A 19,679-nucleotide genomic window follows, 5' to 3' on the forward strand; every position below is an offset into this window, starting at 1 on the left:
TCATTATTAAATTTCGTTTTCATTCCTTATAGTAGTTTGCTTTTAATTTCCTACGTAGTTTTTAAAAATAACCTGCAAAATACTGAATTTATAAGGTGTGTGATGATTTGTATGTAGAAATTTAAATATACTACAGAAATATTAAATGTCAGTATACCTTGGGCTAAATTATCTTGAGTGAAGCAATTGAGTCACATGGTCTACAAAGACCTTTTTCCAGTTTTACAGTTTGATACTATTTGTTGAGGAAAATTATGTGCCACCATTATGTAATTAAGGTGAAAAGGAATATACATAAAGGTTAACTTGTTTGGATTTTGATACTTATTTTGTTTAAAAACATATTTGACCTTAGCTAACAGTCTGGGATTTCAGATGGGTGGAATGTGATTCTGAAAGACTGTAGAGGTCTTTCATTTGTGTCACATAGCATGTTGCCACTTGGAGAATAAATTGTTATACCTTTTCTTTTGCTTTCAGGATTTTCTCATTCAGCGTTCACCTTTGGTATAGAAAGCCATATCAGTCAGTCTAACATAAATGGTGCCCTCGTCCCACCTGCTGCATTGATTTCTATCATCCAGAAAGGTCTACAGTATGTAGAAGCAGAAGTTAGTATTAATGAGGTAAGGAAGACTTAGTTCAAATACCGATTCTTACTCCTAAATGTTTCCTTCAGTATCTGATATCTTGCTTACTCATTCATTATCTGACTTCAGCTTCACCAGGTAAACAAGATTGAAGGGCATTATTCCTAATGTGGTGATCAGGTCATACAGCCAAGGCATGTTGGCTCCCAACTGTAAGAGCCATTATCTTACTTCTCTTTACACGGTTTTTATAAGTATACAGTAAGAAATAATTTTCTTTAAAATAAGAAAATTGTGCTGTGGCATACTGAGAGCATAATTGATTGAGAAATTAGAAATTCTCAGGTTATTTGGTTATAACTGATTTTGGAAGGAAGTTTATAATTAAAGACAACTCTTGATACTATTACCTAGGTCTGTATGGTATAAGCAGTTTAACTCATGCGTCAGCCAACTATAACCCATGAGCCTAATCCTGTCTTGCTCGTTTCTGTAAAGTTTGCCTGGGACGCAGCCATGCTTCTTCATTTTCATAGTATCTGGCTGCTTTTGTGCCACAGTGGCAGCATTGAGCGGTTGTGACAGAGACCTTATGGTCTGCAAAGCTCAGAATATTTACTCTCTAGTCTTATACAGAAAGAGTTTGCAAACCCTGGTGTAGCTGAAAATTTTCATATGTGGTCAGGATTTATGATAAGTGGAGCTTTTTTTAAGCTTATTTTCATTTCAGAGATTAACATATCCCCCTTTCCTTATGCAGGTATTTTAAAAACTGAAGCATCCATGGTTTCTACATCACTATTTATTACTATAATTATATAGTCTGTTAAATTGATTATTTTTTCGTTTCCTCATCTCTATAACTGAAAAATCCACTAATACTAAATTAAAAGTGTCCTCATTGTCTTTTAGCACTTCTCTCCCAACAGTATCCTTTATTGCAGAGGATGATAAACAATTTGTACCAGTGGCCAGAGATGAAGTCTCATTTTTTCTGAAAAATTTTTTGTAGATTTAATATAGTACTCCACAATGTAGCTGTATTGGTTTTAATATTTTTAAGTTACTTATAAGTTTAAGTACTTTCTCCTACTCCTCAAATACTCCATTACAATTGGCAGTTCAGAAAGATGTGCTGTGTTTTGTAACTCGGAGCACCCCATCACACTGCTGTAGATTATCAATAGTGCATGTTCACTAGCTTAAGTGAGCCAGGCTTCACATGTGCATATTCCTGTCTAATATGCACTGTTTCTATTTCTGACTTGCTCTGTATCTGTGTCTCTTCTTGTGCTTGCTGAAGAACTCATTTTGAACTTCCGAATATCAATGAGAGGAACTTTGGAAAATTATAGCAACTTGATAAAATTAAAGAGCATTAGCCTGTGAGTTATGGCGGTACTTCTCAAATGTTAGTGTGCATAATACTCCCCCAGAGAGCTTGTTAAAACAGGGATTCCTGAGCCCTTCAGAGATTTTGATTCTGTAGGTTTGAATCTACATTTATAACAAGTTACCAGGCGATGGTGGGGGTGTTGGTCTTTTGATTGTACTTTCAATAGCACCAGTTAACAGATTCCAGCTGCCGTTGACTAGCTGTGGAACTGCAAGTCTTTAACCTTGTGGTGCTCATATTTCAACATTAGTAAATGAGATGCTTGTATAACGTAATATCTGATGTATATTTCTGTTTTAATATTTTAATCAAATCACAAGAAACTTTTGAGTTCAACGAAGCTATTTTAAAAGTTCTTAGTTTTAAAGAAGTATTGAATATTACTAAAATGTGGCACCAAATCTCTTATCATTGTATGAACTATTCCATATTGCTTTTGACTAACAGAACTTTGGAATATAATTAATAAGCCTTTTTTAAATCATACACGCCTCCTTTTTTATTTCTTTGAAAATTTCAGCTTTAATCTGTGCAGCATTTAACAATATGAACTCTGTGAGGAGGATTTAAGCAGCTGTTTGTGGTGCATCTTGTAGGTTCCTTCTTCCCTCCTGATTCCTTTCCTTCTTACATGCATTCAGAAAATTATCTGAAAGTATTTTTTCTTGGAATGAAGATTTCCATTTCTGCTGTTGACTTCTATGAATACAAATTACTCTAAATGTGTTACCTTTGATTTTTCTTCTCACAATTTTTCAAATCCAGGATGGTACCTTGTTTGATGGTCGACCAATAGAGTCTCTGTCACTGATAGATGCCGTAATGCCTGATGTAGTACAAACAAGACAACAAGCTTACAGAGATAAACTTGCACAGCAACAAGCAGCAGCTGCTGCAGCTGCCGCAGCTGCAACAAACCAACAAGGATCTGCAAAAAATGGAGAAAACACGGCAAATGGGGAGGAGAATGGAGCACATACTATAGCAAGTGAGCTGAGAGAAGAATTTTTTTAAGTTCCTTTGCAGAAAAAATATTTGCCTTATGGGGATGCCTCATTTTAGCTGAAATAACATTATCTATTTCATTTTTGCAACTTGTTCCCCTAACTTGTATCACACAATTCAGATTTTTAATGCCTAAAGCTCCATAAGGCTGGATTTACTTTCATGGATTTTATTTTCTTTTTAAAATATTTAGAAACCATTTTTCTATTGTTAAGTGAATGTCATATCTGCATTTCATTTCTAAGTATAATCTGTAACACTAGTCATTAACAAAAACAATGAAGCTTTGACATGGAGATATAAAGGCAACTGTGATGTTATATGAATGATACCAGCAACCCCTACTGGCAGAAACTCAGAGCAGTGTTGGCATGGATTATACTTAATTTAAAACATTTTCTCATTTTAGCTATGTTTGGGTCTAACCTCCTTTCACAGTCTTCCTCTACTCCTGCTCCCTGCAAACCCCATCTCTGAACACACACTTAGATGCACATCTCTTTTTGAAAAAAGTATGTTCATACTTAACTAAAGATAGGAATTTATTTTTCATGTGATAAATACTGTGTAGTCATTTTCACCATTACCTGACATAGTGGAAGAAAAAAAGTTACACTGTATTATGAAGGAGATATTTGCTAGTTAAGAATTCTTTTTTTTCTCCAGTATGTTGTAATATTACCTAACTGGAATTTTCCATTTATTTCTCATGATGCAGATAATCATACTGATATGATGGAAGTGGATGGGGATGTTGAAATCCCTCCTAATAAAGCAGTTGTGTTACGGGGCCATGAATCTGAAGTTTTCATCTGTGCCTGGAACCCCGTTAGTGATCTCTTGGCATCAGGGTACGTTTCTCAAAGTGAAACTAAAATGGATTTCTAAAAGTATCTTACTGAAATATTGCATATTTTATAAATACATTACGTACATTTTCAGGTTTTTGTTGTTGCTTATTTGTGGTCATTTTGCCTCTGTAAACCTTTATTCCTTCATAAAGTAATCTTAGAAGTTTTAATCTTAAAAGTTACTACCTCAGGAGTGTTTGGGCCCCCCCGCCAAAATGGAGACTGAGAAAAACACTGGAAATGGAAATCCATCCCTGATAGTCTAGTTTTTATTTGCCTTATTAATATAGAATGTAAATTTGTTGCCTTGATTCTGGAATACTTGAGAATATCATGAGGATTTAAAATACGTTGATTTAAAATATGTTGCATACTTTATAGGTCTGGAGACTCAACAGCAAGAATATGGAATCTTAGTGAAAATAGCACTAGTGGCTCCACACAGTTAGTACTTAGACATTGTATACGAGAAGGAGGGCAAGATGTCCCAAGCAACAAGGATGTGACATCTCTAGATTGGAATGTGAGTATCACTGTACTGTCCATGATGGATGTAGTTACTAATATACTTAACCTCTCTGAGCCTCAGACTAATCGCAGGGCATGTCAGTTTGTTCAGATATTTTTGGATTTCACCAATAAGAACAACAGACTAGAAGTCCCCACCCCCAAATGTGTTAAAAACAAAGACTGGCCCTTGAGCACTCAGACCAAGGTTCATCTTCCAGCTCCTAGTTTATCTAGCTGTAGAACCTTTGTATAACTGGTGGTCGGTCACTCTGTACTTCATTTTCATCACATGTAAAGTAGAAGTGTAATGGTCCTATGTAAATGAAGTAATAGATGAAAATCAATAACAGGCACATACTGAGTTCTTAACTACTAAGTCCTTTGTTGGGGGTATAAGAGAAATCTATATAATAAAAACATTCTTGTTTTCTTATTTTGCTGTGAACTGATGAAAACTTCATCGCCAGCTGCCTTTTAGGAACCATTTGTCTAGATTACAAGCTTTATCCTGGCTGTAGGAATCTTATAATTCTCTGATTCTATATATGATTCAACATCTTTGACTACTCTGACTTACCAGGAAGTTTGATTTCATTATTGATAAAGCTTTACCCTTTCAGTTTCAAATACATGATTAACAGCTTTGTTTCCATTCCCATGATTACTTTGTGGAAAATTAGCATTTTTAAAGTTTCTATACCTTTTCCTTTATTCCATGTTGCCTTTTTTCTTCCTTATAACTTTGTACCCATTTTTTAATAACCCCCCACTGCACCACCTACCCCCCCCCAATTCTAAGAAGCCTCTTAGACTATATCAGTGTTACCAAGAATTTTAGGGGTCAGCTGTCCTTTCCTGAGCAAGTGGACATCCTTTCCTTCTCTGGCCTCTGTTTAACAACTTTTTGTGGGGCTTTCCAAAGAATCTTCCAAATCTCATTCCAGGAAATGAGATCTATCTTTAAAAATGATTACACTAGCTAAAGTTCTCAGTTTCTATGAAATTTTTCCAGACTTCATAGGTAAGGATTTTTAGTGTTCTTAGTTCTAAATTTCCAGCAATGTATTTATCCTTCCCCTCCTATAAAGTTGAGAATTCTAAAAATGAAAAGAGGTTTAGCACATTTCAGTATTATTTGATTGTAGGGTCAGAGCTAAGAATTATCTTCTTAATATGGGACCTTACTGTATCGTAGGTCAAAGGCGTTACAGCCTTCTTAAGCTGTTTGGCTCAGAGACCATGTTAATTTAATGAAATTTATAGTTTTACACTGAAAAGGATGGTTAACAAATGGTTTGTTGAGCTTGGTGGTTCTGAACTGCAAGTTAAAGTTTTTAAAAGTGTGGACTTTTCAAAGATTTATTATTCACTGTGAACTTAAATCTTCTGCTAAAAGGGGAAAATGTTACTATTGATTAATGGCTCATTTCCATGAATAAAGCAAAAGCCTGTGAGATACCTGATCTTCAAAGTATTCTTTTCCTACCTTAGTGGTCCGTGATGTAAAACATTTGGGGACCATTAGTTGAAAGGAAACTTTCCAACGTGCAGAGTCTGGAAATAAGCTTTTGCTGTTGGCTTCGACATTGCTCCCTCTTCCTGAGATAGAACTAGAGGGGATTTCCAAATCCTAGCAAAACTGAGTCTACAACCCCTAGAACCAGCATTTGTTTGTCACTTACTTGTATAGCTAGATGGCTTGAGAGGTCTGAAAAAGGTGATCTTGTTTTCAGTGCCCTACCAAAAAGCATCAAAAAGTACTGAGTAAGGCAGGATTTCATTCTGTCTCTCCAGTAGTGTTTAATCATCCCAGCAGTAGTCTGTGTAATGAACTCTGTAACTTGCATTTCCATAGAATAAGTTGGATCTTATCAAGTCCTTCTGTTGTACCATTATTCAAGGCACAGTAGAGGAATATAAGGTTAGAGAAAATGGTATGGATTTCTTCTCATAGTAGAGTAGTTCCTGACAGTTGGTACTCACTTCATTAACTGTAAAGTCAGCCTACACTCTTTTCTGGCTGTTTTTCTTGTGTTGCTATTTTTATTGGTAAGGATTTCATATTGGGAAAGAATTAACAAAAGAAAGAAACATTTAGTGATACTTAAGAATCTGATCATCTGAAACAACAATATTGTTTGGAACATACATATACACACTCACATACACAGTTTAGACAGTAAAAGATTTAGAGGGAGAATCATATAAAAACTTCTAATCGTAATGAAATATTTTGGAAGATTTTGCTTTTTACTTTTATAAAATCATCATAAGATTATGATTTTGATGTCCTTCCCAATCCACCCCCCCACCCCCATCTTTAGTCATGTGCATCTATGAGAATGCAGCAGACCTTAGCATACATAAGAGTGATGTTGATTCTGCTCCAGAGCAGTTCCTGCCATTCTTGAGATTTGGGTATGAGGCTTGCACACTGACTGAATGCTGCCAAAGTACTAGCTTCACAGCAATGAAGGGTGTTTTGTAGGCCTTTTATGGCACTTCCAAATAGACAAAGCTGAAGATTCTGAAGCGGAGAATGTCACGGATCTGCTGTACTTAGGATTTAAACATATTATATTTTAATAAAAATTAAACACCCTTTCTGGATTATATAATTGAAAGAAATGTGTTTCTCTGACAGAGTGAAGGTACACTTCTAGCAACTGGTTCCTATGATGGGTTTGCCAGAATATGGACTAAAGATGGTAAATGAAGCTTTTTTTCTTTTTTTATTTGTTGTTATTGTTGATCTAAGTTATAAAGCTTAAAGTAATTTTAATGTTTTTCCTTTTGAATATTAGGTAACCTTGCTAGCACCTTGGGGCAGCATAAAGGCCCTATATTTGCATTAAAATGGAATAAGAAAGGAAATTTCATCCTAAGTGCTGGAGTAGACAAGGTAAAAAGAATATTTAACTTCTGTAAAGGTTAATTTGTTAAAGAGTATAATTGAAAATAATGTTTTTCTCTACTAATCACATAAACAAGAAAACATTCATATTTGGTAAATTCATATATAAATTTATGATAGGAATAGTAATGCTTTCTTAGATTTTCTGTCAGCTCATTCCTGAATCTACTCATTCGATGCCCTTTATTCTTTATCTGTGTGACCCCTCCTCATTTTTTGGGAATTTGAGCCATAATGAATGTCATACATCCTATACTTTTTGCGTCCCTTCTACAGTTTCTAGTTAATCTCATCAGTGATTATGGCTCTGAAGAGATTTCATGGGAAATCTTAGAGCCAGTCTGTTAGCTGAACTCTTAATGTTTAATTGAAAATGTAAGAAATGCTGGATCTTTCCAGCTCTTTTCACCTAACAAGACTGGTAAATATGGATAGGTTGAAATCATGGCCTTCTTTCTCCTTCATTTCCTTAAGTTACTGCCTTTACCACACCTCCCAAAATGAATACAGATTTAAGATTATTTTAATACAGGAAAGTACACACTCAAAGTTAACTGTATATTGTCAAAAAGGGAAGTAGAAAAAAAAGGAAGAAAAATGAAGGAGGCCAGGAATGAGAAGGAAGCACCCTATTAATAGTTACTGCCATTCTACAATATTTTATGACCCCAAAGTTATAAAATTAGTGATGGGAGGGTATTAGGAATTGTGAATATATCTATTCAGATTTATGTGTCATACTTTGATGTAATATAAAAGACATTGTTTTACTTATTATCAGAATTCAAGCTGCCTTTATAGGTAAATGTGAGTGTTAAAAATCTTAATATTGGAAATTAACTGATTACTTTATTAACCAAAAATTTGCCTCCTTATAGCTAAGCAGCTATAAAAATCTTACATTAAATACACTATTGCAATGGAGTTTCTTAAGCAGTCTAATATAATGTCTGGTACTTTCTAGACAACAGTTATTGTTATTTGAAGTAAGTTGACTGATAAAAAGTCACCAGGGAAAAATTAAACAGCTTAATAGTCATCTCTCTCCTCCCCTTCCCCCGAAGTGGAATATAGCCTCGTTGTACTAAAGGTAAATGTTATTAAATTAAATGCACTCTGACATTTCATATTGCTTTAATATAATTAGGCATCTGATTTATGCATCTGCGATAAACGCTTTCTAGCTTCTTAGCAGTATATTTTTCTTTTCTATCTCAGACTACAATTATTTGGGATGCACATACTGGTGAAGCCAAACAACAGTTTCCTTTTCATTCAGGTAAATCTTCATAATTTACATGAGAATTAGAACTTTCTTCTGTTTTTCTAATTAAACTTTTAATAGCATATAATTCATCTAAAATCTTAAAATATCCAATATTAGTCTTGTTACTAGTCCTTTGAGGAGTTGATGTTCTTTGACTTTCAGATAGTTAATTGTCAGAGGATCATCAAACGTTTTCTGTGAAATGTACCATAAAAAAGCATTTGCAGCCTGGTGCAATTAGAGTTGGTAATATTTAATGGTAAGAACATAGATTTTTGAGTCAGGAGGTCTAAGTGTGAATGTCGATTCCACGCCACTTAACAAGCTTTAAGATTGAGCAAGTCATTGAACCTTTCTGAGCCTTACTTTCTCTATCTGTAAATGAGGGATAAAAATAATACCATTTGTTAAGAGCATAAGACATATATATGAAAATACTGCATAAACTCCTACAAATTTAGATAGTCATTTTTCATTTTGAATTTATGTATCTAAATCAGTCCACCTGCTTACCTAAAATAAAAATTATTAGGCTTTCCTGGTAGTGTTGGAACTTTGGTGCTTTAGATGTTTTTCTCTTTTAAGAAGTAATTTGATACTTAAACCAAATAAATATGATCCCCAAAATAGTGTGCTTCTTTCTCCATGATATACGGCCATGCAACAGGGCATACATCCTGATGTGTAGCGACACCTAGATTTTAGTACCTACACTCTTGTGCAGCCTAGAACTGTTGTGCCTACTTTCAGGGAGGTTCCTGAGGACAGGAACTGACGTTGAACTGGAACAAGATGCTTAATAACTATTAGAACAGTAGTTTTTTAGTAGTGCCTGATTTAATTGCATTTTGCAAGATTTTGTTGTGGTTGGGTAGAGTTTTGCATTGGAGGCTGACTTAAGTAACTCTGGTTATTTTCAAATCTTTGGTACCATACTTTTTACAAAAAGCCAATGGCACAGTGTTACCATTAAAATCGAAATATATAGCTTCTGGCATTTTGCTTTTTTGTATTTCTCTATTTAGTGTGATTAAGCAAGCCAAATAAGGTACAAAAATGATTTTTCAGTAGTATCTGAGTAACATAATTTTGCAAGTATTATGTTAAACATTTCAGCTTGATTAACACTTAGCACATTAATAAGCATTTACACATCAGTTTTTGTTTACCTGTTTTAATCCCGTTTCACCTTTGCCTCTAGTCCTCACCCAGACGGAATTCTCTTAGCCCTCTGGCTGTTCTGCCTAAAGTTTCTCCTACATCCTAGGAGTGATGGAAAATTGAAATAAGTGTGTGTGTGGCACTGTTACTAGCTGCTATATAATGTGTACCACCTTTGTGTTGGAGATGATGCTCTTTATATACACGATCCCGTTTAGTCTTGGCTACAGCCCAATGAGGTAGATGGTGTTAAAGTCATTTTACAAATAAATAACCTTTTTACCCATGGTATTCTTTCCTGTCATGCTTTTTTGGTTTTTTAAATGGCTTTATTGAGGTATAATTGGTGTCAAATCATCTATACATATTTACATTGCACAGTGTGGTATATTTTGACATATATATATATATATATACACACACACACACACACACACACACACGCACACCACTGAAACCATCACCACACTCAAGACAGTACATCTGTTAGCTTCAGAAGTTTCCTCCTACCCCCTTGAAATCATTCCCTTCCCCTTCCCCAGGTAGCCACTGATAGTCTTGCTGTCACCAGAAACTAGTTTACATTATATAAATAGAATCACGCAGTATGTATTCTTTTTGTGTCTGGTTTCTTTCACTCTGCATAATTATTTTGCATTTCTTTTGATTTATGAGTAGTATTGTATTATGTTGATATACCAGTTTGTTTATCCATTTACCTGTTGAAGCAAATTTGAGTTGTTTCCAGGTTTTAGCTATTACAAATAAAACTGCTATCAACATTCATGTGCTTATCTTTTTATGAACTTGTGTTTTCACTTTTCTGTGTAAAGACCTAGGAAAGTTATGGCTAGATATATGGTAGGTCTGTGTTTAACTTGTTAATGCCCAACTGTTTTCCAAAGTTTATGTTTTCCAAACTGGTTTACATTCTCAACAGCAGTGGGTATTCCAGTCCCTCCATTTCCTTGCCAGCACTTGGTATGTGGTCAGTCTTTTTAATTGTAGCCACCCTAACAAGCGTGTAGTCGTATCTCACTATGGTTTTCATTTTCATTTCCTAATGACTAATGATGTTGAGCATCTTGTCATCGTTTAATTTACCATCTGTATGTCTCCTTTGGTGAAGTATCTGTTCAAATCTTTGGATTTTTTTTTTTTTTTTTTTTTTTGAGGTACGTGGGCCTCTCACTGTTGTGGCCTCTCCCGTTGCGGAGCACAGGCTCTGGACGCACAGGCTCAGTGGCCATGACTCAGGGGCCTAGCTGCTCCGCGGCAGACCAGGGCACGAACCTGCGTCCCCTGCATCGGCAGGCGGACTCTCAGCCACTGCGCCACCAGGGAAGCCCAAATCTTTGGATTTTTAATTAAACTTTGTTGTTTTCTTATTGAGTTTTATGAACTCTTTATATATTCTGGATACTTATAAATACTTGTAAATACTTGTAAATACTTATCAAGTATTTACAAATATTGTCTCATAGTCTGTGGATTGTCTCTGCATTGTTTTGACAGTGTGCCTCAAAGATCAGATATTATCAATGTTGATGAATTCCTTAATTTTTAATTTGTTCTTTTATGTATCGTGCTTTCAGTATCAATCTAATATGCTCTTTTTCTTTTTGCTTGATGTAGAAGTTGGGGTCACTGATTTGAGACCTTTCTGCTTTTCTAATGGGGATATTCAGTGCTATAAATTACTTCTAACTACTACTTAGTGACATCTCACAATTTTTCAAATGTGTTTTCATTCAGTTCAAAATACTTTCTGGAGTAATTTTGATTCCTTCTTTGACCCATGGGTTATTTAGAAGTGTGTTAATTTCTGAGTATTTGGAAAAATTTTAAAGATCTTTGAAATACTGCTTTCTAATTTAATTCCATTGTTCTCATAAATGTCATTTAGGTCAAGTTGTTTGATAATGTTCAAATCTTTTATGGCCTTTACTGATTATTCTGTGTACTTAGACCATCTGTTACTGAGAGAGGGGTATTGAAATCATTAACAATAACTGGAAAATACAATAATTTCTATTTTCTTTGAAGCTCTGTCAATTTTTGCTTTATGTGTTTTGAAACAATGTTATTAGGGGCATGAATGTTTAGGAATGTTGCAACCTCATGTTGAATTGACCCCTTTATCATTTTGTTAGCGACCCTCTTATTTTTTTCCATTTTATTTTTTGTGCTCTGAAATCTACTTTGTCTCATATTAATGTATCCCTTCCAGTTTTCTTTTGGTTAGTGTTGGCATGGTATATATTTCTCCATGCTTTTACTTTTAATCTATTAATTTTGTTATATTTGATGTATATTTTATATAGGCATCATATATTGCTTGTTCATTCAATATCAGCCTCTGCCTTTTAATAGCAATATTTAGGCTGTTTACATTTAATGTGATTATTGATAATGACTGCATTTAAATTAATCATATTTCTATTTATCTCATCTTGTTTTGCTATTTTTCCGCTTCCAGTTGGACTCATTGAATATTTGTGTGATTACATTTTTCCTCCTTTGGTGGGTTATTAACTGTAAATCTTTTATTTTAATGGTTGCCTTGGGATTTATAGTACACATCTTTAACTTACCACCATCTACCTTCAAGTGATATTTTAAAGGGGTTAGATAATAAAATTTTTTACCCGTAGTTACCATTTCCAACTCTTCATTCCTTTGCACAGATACGTAGTTTCATCTGGTATCATTTATTTCCTGCCTGAACTGCTTTAACATTCCTTATAGTGTAAGTCTTATGTTGATTAATTCTTTTTGTAGGTATTAAGAAGTCTTCATTTCACCTTCATTACTGAAAGATATTTTTGTTGGGTATAGAATTCTGGGGTTGGCAGGGTTTTTTCCTTTCAGTACTTTAAAGAAAATGTTGCTCTGTCCTCTTCTTATTTACACTATTTTCAATTTGAACTTGCTACCATTTTTATCCTTATTATTCTTGTCTTGTTTTCTCTGGCTGCTTTTAAGATTTTTCTCCTTATAACTGATTTTGTGCAATTTGCATATGTTGTGCCTTGGTTTAGTTTTCTTTATGTTTTTTCTCCTTGGAGCTTCTTGGATTTGTTCGTTCATAGTTTTCTTCAAATTTTTGACCATTATTCTTTAAAAAATATTCTACCTCCTCCCCACATTTTTTTTAACTTGAAGTTCTGATTATGTTTATTAGTCTGCTTGGTGTCCTGTAATACACTGATGTGCTGTTCATTTTTTTATCCAGTCTTTTTTTTTTTTCATAATCTCTGCTGTTTTCAAGTTCACACATCTTTTCTTCTGCAGCATCTAATCTACAGTTTATTTCATCCAGTACGTTTTTTTTTTTTTTTTGCGGTGCGCGGGCCTTTCACTGTTGTGGCCTCTCCCGTTGCGGAGCACAGGCTCCGGACGCGCAGGCTCAGCGGCCATGGCTTACGGGCCCAGCCGCTCCGCGGCATGTGGGATCTTCCCGGACCGGGGCACGAACCCGTGTCCCCTGCATCGGCAGGCGGACTCTCAACCACTGCGCCACCAGGGAAGCCCATCCAGTACGTTTTTTATCTCACATGTTTCAGTTTTAATCTCTAGAAGATTGATTTAGGTCTTTTTTACATCTTCCATGTTGCTACTTAACTGTTTGAACAAATCATATATAGTTGCAAGTGCTTTAATGTCTAGGTCAGTTTTTATGATTTGATTTTTCTCTTCATTTTGGTCATATTTTCCTGCATCTTCGCATGCCTTGTTACTTTTGATTGGAAGTGAGGCATTTTGAATTTTATGTCGTTGGTTGCTGGATATTTCTGTATTCTTTTAAGTATTTGTGAATTAATTCTGGGACATAGTTAAATTACTTGGAAATGGTTTGATCCTTTTGGGTCATGCTTGTAAGATATGTTAAATGGCAGTGAAACAGTGCTCAGCGTAAGGCTATTTATTTTCTGGTAATGAGGCAAGAACCTAGATGTAGTCTAACCAGTGTTGCATGAATCAAAAGGTTTTCTAGTCTAGTGGATTTAGACACTGTTCCCAGTCTTGAGTATCAGGCATTGTTTCTTCTAATTCTTTTGAGTGGTTCTTTCCCAGGTCTCAGCTAGTATCTTCAGATACTTGTGCTGATTCGTACTCAGCTAATTGTATGAATAGGGCCCACTTCAGGTCTTTAGAATTCTTTCTCTGTCTGCATAGCTCTGTCCCTTCTAGTATTGTGAATTCTAGCTGCCTTCAGTTTTCCAGATTTTGAGCTTTATCTCTTCCGCTCAGGAATTTCATTAATCTCTTCCTAGGGAGATTCCTCTTCCCTGTGCCAAAATCTGGACATTTTTCCAGATCATATGTTTGAGCAGTTATAGAGGCACATTGTTGGTTGATTTCCCTTCTCTCAGGAACCACGGCCCTTTATTGCCTGGTGCCCAGAGTTCTGAACTATTCTTTCATATATTTTGTAATTTTTTGGGTTGTTTTGGGCAGGAGGTAAATTTGGTCCCTGTTACTCCATCTTGATCAGGAATGAAAGTCTACCATGCTTTTTAAATTACCATATTTTAATTCCTGTACTGTATTTTTGTCCATATACACTCTTACATAAAGCATAAATCATGATTATAGATGAGTTAACCACTTCATATTCATTAGGATGGCTATAAAACATAACAGTGTTCACGATGATGTGGAGAAATTAGAATCCTTGTACTTTGCTAGTAGGTATGTAAAATAGTACAGTCGTTGTGGAAAACAGTATGACAGTTCCGCAGAAAGTTAAATAGAGTTACCATATGACCCAGCAATTCTACTCCTAGGTATTTGAATTGAACGCAGGGACTTGAACGAATTCATGTCCGTCAGTGTTCATAGCAGCATTGTTCACAGTAGCCAAAGGGTAGGAACAACCCACTGTCCATTAGCAGATTAGTGGAAAAACAGAATAGGTCTCTATATACAATGGATTATTATTCAGTCATAAAAAAGAATGAAGTTCTGATACATGCTACAACACCAGAGAATTTGTACATGTTAAGCTAAGTGAAATAAACCAGACATAAAAGGACAAAGAGTATGATTCTACATGAGTAGAATCTAGAATCATTCTAGAGTATGATTCTAGATATTTCAAGAGTATGAAATGTCTAGAATAGGCACATTCATAGAGACAAACGTAAAGATTCAAGGTTACAGAGGCTGGGAGGAGGGGGAAATGGAGAGTTACAGAGTTAATGGTTAATGGTTACAGAGTTTCTGTTTGGGGTGATGAAGAACTTTTGAAAATAGTGGTGATGACTGTACAACATTGTGAATGTAATTGATACAACTGAATTGTACAGTTAATTAAATGACAAGTTTTATGTATGACCATAATATTTTAAAATTATTAATGTAATGTACTAAAAACCATTGAATTGTACACTTTAAATGGATGAAATTTATGGTATATGAATTATATCTCAATGAAGCTTTTTAAAAAAAAAAAGCAGATGAATATTAAATGCCTTTTTTCCCTTCCCTCATAGGTTTGTTACCTCTCTAAATTGTGAAGGATGCATAGGTTAACCAAAAAATAAATCAGAATTGGAGGACACAGAAATGGAATCTTAGCTCCAGGAATTTTTTTCTTTTTTTTTTGCTGCACTGCACAGCTTGTGGGATCCTTGTTCCCCAGTCAGGGATCGAACCGTGCCCCTTGCAGTGGAAGCATGGAGTCCTAACCACTGAACCGCCAGGGAATTCCAGCTCCAGGAATTTAAAAGATTTTGTAACCCTAGGCAAATTAACTTTTCTTAGCCTCTTTCATCATGTATAAAATGAGACTAGTAATAGTAAACACACCTCTCACATATTACCTACATAAAAATACATTTTACGTTAAAGATGTGTTTTTATCCTAAAGAACTTGTATTACCTAGACTCACTCACTCACTCATTCATTCATTCATTCATTCATTCATTTATGCATGCATGCGGTATGCGGGCCTCTCACTGTTGTGGCCTCTCCCGTTGTGGAGCACAGGCTCTGGACATGCAGGCTCAGCGGCCATGGCTCACGTGCCTAGCTGCTCCACAGCATGTGGTATCTTCCCAGGCCGGGGCACAAACCCATGTCCCCTGCATCAACAGGCGGACTCTCAACCACTGCACCACCAGGGAAGCCCATTTTAATTTATTTTTTGAATTTTATTTTATTTTTTTATAAGCAGGTTCTTATTATTTATTTTACACATAGTAATGTATACATGTCAATCCCATTCTCCCAATTCATCACACCACCACCACCCTGCCCCCGCCCCCCTGCGCTTTCCCCCCTTGGTGTCCATACGTTTGGTCTCTACATCTGCGTCTCTATTTCTGCCTTGCAAACCGGTTCATTTGTACCATTTTTATAGATTCCACATACATGCATTAAATATATTTATTTTTCTCTTTCTGACTTACTTCACTCTGTATGACAGTATCTAGGTCCATCCACGTATCTACAAATGACCCAGTTTCATTCCTTTTTACGGCTGAGTAATATTCCATTGTATATATGTACCACATCTTCTTTATCCATTTGTCTGTCAGTGGGCATTTAGGTTGCTTCCATGTCCTGGCTATTGTAAATAGTGCTGCAGTGAACATTGGTGTGCATGTGTCTTTTTGAATTATGGTTTTCTGTGGGTATATGCCCAGTAGTAGGATTGCTGGGTCATATGGTAAATTCTATTTTTAGTTTTTTAAGGAACCTCCATACTGTTTTCCATAGTGGCAGTATCAGTTTACAATCCCACCAACAGTGCAAGAAGGCTCTCTTTTCTCCACATCCTCTCCAGCATTTGTTGTTTGTAGATTTTTTGATGGTGCCCATTCTAACTGGTGTGAGGTGATACCTCATTTTTAAATTTTAGGAATAAATATAAAGTAAGGGAGGTATGGGTTCTTAGATTATACCAATCTGTTATCATTGTATCTTATGAGCCAGGCATATCACAGAAGTATTAATCATATAACTCATATGGCACCATTCCCCAGCTTCCTCCACTTATCTTTACCTGGTTATACAGTTTGTTTTTGTTTTGTTCTGAACCTTTTGGTATATTTGTTTGAATGCTGTTTCAAATTTTCTCAGCCTCCTATTTAACATTTTGCAGATGACTCTACCAAATTAACACCCTGGTGGAGCATGACAGATACTTGGCTTTCTTCATAGCATTTTGTTATACTTTTAATTGTTCTTTAAATTAGTTAGATTTTCAGGCCTTCCCCCCACCCCCCACTTCTTAACACTATAACAAAGTATTTACCAAAGGAACATTTTGTTAAAATTGTTTTTTTTTAATTACACCTTAATGCTTTTTTTTTTTTTTTTTTTTGCGCGGCACGCGGGCCTCTCACTGTTGTGGCCTCTCCCGTTGCGGAGCACAGGCTCCGGATGTGCAGGCTCAGCGGCCATGGCTCACAGGCCCAGCCGCTCCGCGGCATGTGGGATCTTCCCGGACCGGGGCACGAACCTGTGTCCCCTACATCGGCAGGCGGACTCTAAACCACTGCACCACAAGGGAAGCCCTTAATGCATTTTTGACCAGGGATGTATTACAGCCACAGCATAGTTAGATTTTCAGGCCTTTCCCCCACCGACTTCTTAACACTATAACAAAGTATTTATCAAAGGAACATTTTGTTTAAATTGTTTTTTTTAAATTATATCTTAATGCATTTTTGACCAGAGATGTATTACAGCCACAGGCGTTAGTTTCTACAAAAGTCCCCTAGTCAGTAATGTGTTAAGTAGTATTTACTGTAAAAATGAAGGTGTTGTCACTGAATCCAATTCCAAGGCACAAAAACAAAATCTAAACCAGGTAATCCAAGAAAGGGAGCATAATACAAGGAAACAGTTGCGGAAGTACTGGAAGAGTGAAAAATAGAGGAGGATGAGGTAACTCAGAGTTTAACAACTGCAGTAAACCTAAGACTGTAGAGAAGAAGATAGGATCCAACTACCCAGTGGGGATGGGAACCTCAAAGGAGAGGCTGCCTGGCAAGAATAGGTACTGTGGAGCAATCATAGTCACTGCCAAAGACCCAGTCTAAAAAGAGAGAGGACCACAGAAATTGCCTGTCTACCTTCTTTCTCCTGACCTTGAACTCTCAACAGTGTCTTCCACTGAATGAGCCCATCTGGAACCTGCAGGCACAGAGGCCTGGGATATGTAATTTGCAAGAGTCAGCCCCCTGCGTGCAGAGCATAGCAGGGCAAAGCGTGGTGAGAATGGACTGAAGATAAGCTGATAGGATGGTCGTCTACATTGCTCTAAGAAGTAGTGATGCACACAAACAGCAGCAAATCAAACATAGTGCTGATCACAGTGGGCCTGTATTTTTGTTCACTGACTGATTTAGTTGGGATTCTCCCAGAAGCAGGATAGGAAAGAGGGAAGGAGCCGAGAAAGGGAGCAGTTGCTGGTGAAGAAGGTTCAGGCTCAACCTGATCCAGACAGGGCTCTGGAATGTTTGTTGCACCTCAGGGTTTTCCTCGTCTTGATCCAAGGGTGCTTGGTTTTTGAATCTCACCTTTCCCCCCAACTACCTACTGCCTACTCTAAATCCAGTGTTTTTGATATGCTTCTGTTGCTTAACCCAGTTACTTGCTACATTACCTTAATCTGCCTTGCTAATTATAGAGAGGCTTTGCACTTTGCACCAGGGGAAAATGAAAGAATCTTTAATCATATCAGAGCTAAAATAAATATTAAATGCCAGCCAGCTTTTGGGCCTCTGAGGTTTTAAATTCAATGATGTAGATTTTAAGAGGTATTTGACAAGAATCACTTAGAAGAAAAATGTATTTGCAAATCATGCAATATTCCATTTATCAGTTGAGTAGACAGTGGAAATGATACTTATTCAGTGTAACCTTTGTCTGACTTGTAATTTACAAAGTATTTTCCATACACATAATTTCACTTGATTTTCACAATATCCTTGGGTACTAAGCTTAAAGGTTTTATCCCCATTTTAAAATTATTTTTTTAATTTTTATTTATTTATTTATTATTTATGGCTGTGTTGAGTCTTCGTTGCTGCACATGGGCTTTTTTTTTTTTCTAGTTGTGGCGGGCGGGGGCTATTCTTTGATGTGGTGCGCGGGCTTCTCATTGCGGTGGCTTCTCTTGTTGCGGAGCACAGGCTCTAGGCGCACGGGCTCAGTAGTTGTGGCTCACAGGCTCTAGAGCTCAGGCTCAGTAGTTGTGGCGCAAGGGCTTAGTTGCTACGTGGCATGTGGGATCTCCCCAGACGGGATCGAACCCCTGTCCCCTGCCTTGGCAGGCAGATTCTTAACCACTGTGCCACCAGGGAAGTCCCCCCATTTTTTTTAGAAGAGAAAAATAGCATGCGAGGTGACTTGCTTAGGGCCCACTAGTTAGGGAGTAGCAAAACAAGGCTTCTTATCCATTGAACACTCACAGAATTTCAGAAACAAAAGGAAGTGTAGCATCACATTTAATTTTATCATTTTGCAAATGAGGAACCAAGAATCCAGTGCTAGTAATTTACAGGGCAAGCTCTCAGGAACCCTCATCTCCTGGTGACCAGACCAGTGTACTTTCTATTAGTCTGTGTCTCACATGGAGACAACCAAACGGAATGTATTAATATTTGTAATATTTAAGTACCATAATTTAAAAAATTCTATTAATACCATAAAAAGTATAAAATAAAATATTTTAAGTTCCTATTAGCATACTTCATGTCTAACCATGGTTTAAAATTAAAGCTCCTAGATTTCAGTACATGTGGAATGAATGCAAACCTTGCCTGTTTTTCTTTTCAGCGCCAGCATTGGATGTTGATTGGCAGAGTAACAACACCTTTGCTTCTTGTAGTACAGATATGTGCATTCATGTCTGTAAGTTAGGACAAGACAGACCTATTAAAACATTCCAGGGACACACGGTGAGAAACCTTTTTTTCCCTCCTTTAAAGTGATTATGATGAATAAGTAATGTTTCAGAGTGGTTTT

At 36.3% G+C, this 19,679-nt stretch overlaps 1 protein-coding gene across 1 annotated transcript in view; it reads left to right on the top strand.

Moving 5' to 3' along the window:
- The window catches only part of TBL1XR1 (TBL1X/Y related 1), a gene marked incomplete at its 5' end in the record, with an annotated part of 40,461 nt that overhangs the window by 11,941 nt on the left and 8,841 nt on the right, over positions 1-19,679 (top strand). Inside the window, 8 exons of the mRNA XM_079704560.1 lie at positions 481-626; positions 2,752-2,974; positions 3,710-3,842; positions 4,224-4,365; positions 6,997-7,060; positions 7,157-7,254; positions 8,485-8,545; positions 19,491-19,612. Coding sequence (XP_079560686.1) covers positions 481-626; positions 2,752-2,974; positions 3,710-3,842; positions 4,224-4,365; positions 6,997-7,060; positions 7,157-7,254; positions 8,485-8,545; positions 19,491-19,612 — 989 coding nt within the window. The remainder of the gene's footprint in view (positions 1-480; positions 627-2,751; positions 2,975-3,709; positions 3,843-4,223; positions 4,366-6,996; positions 7,061-7,156; positions 7,255-8,484; positions 8,546-19,490; positions 19,613-19,679) is intronic.

Source organism: Hyperoodon ampullatus, assembly GCF_949752795.1.
Source record: "Hyperoodon ampullatus genome assembly, chromosome: 5".
NCBI lineage: Eukaryota > Metazoa > Chordata > Mammalia > Artiodactyla > Ziphiidae > Hyperoodon > Hyperoodon ampullatus.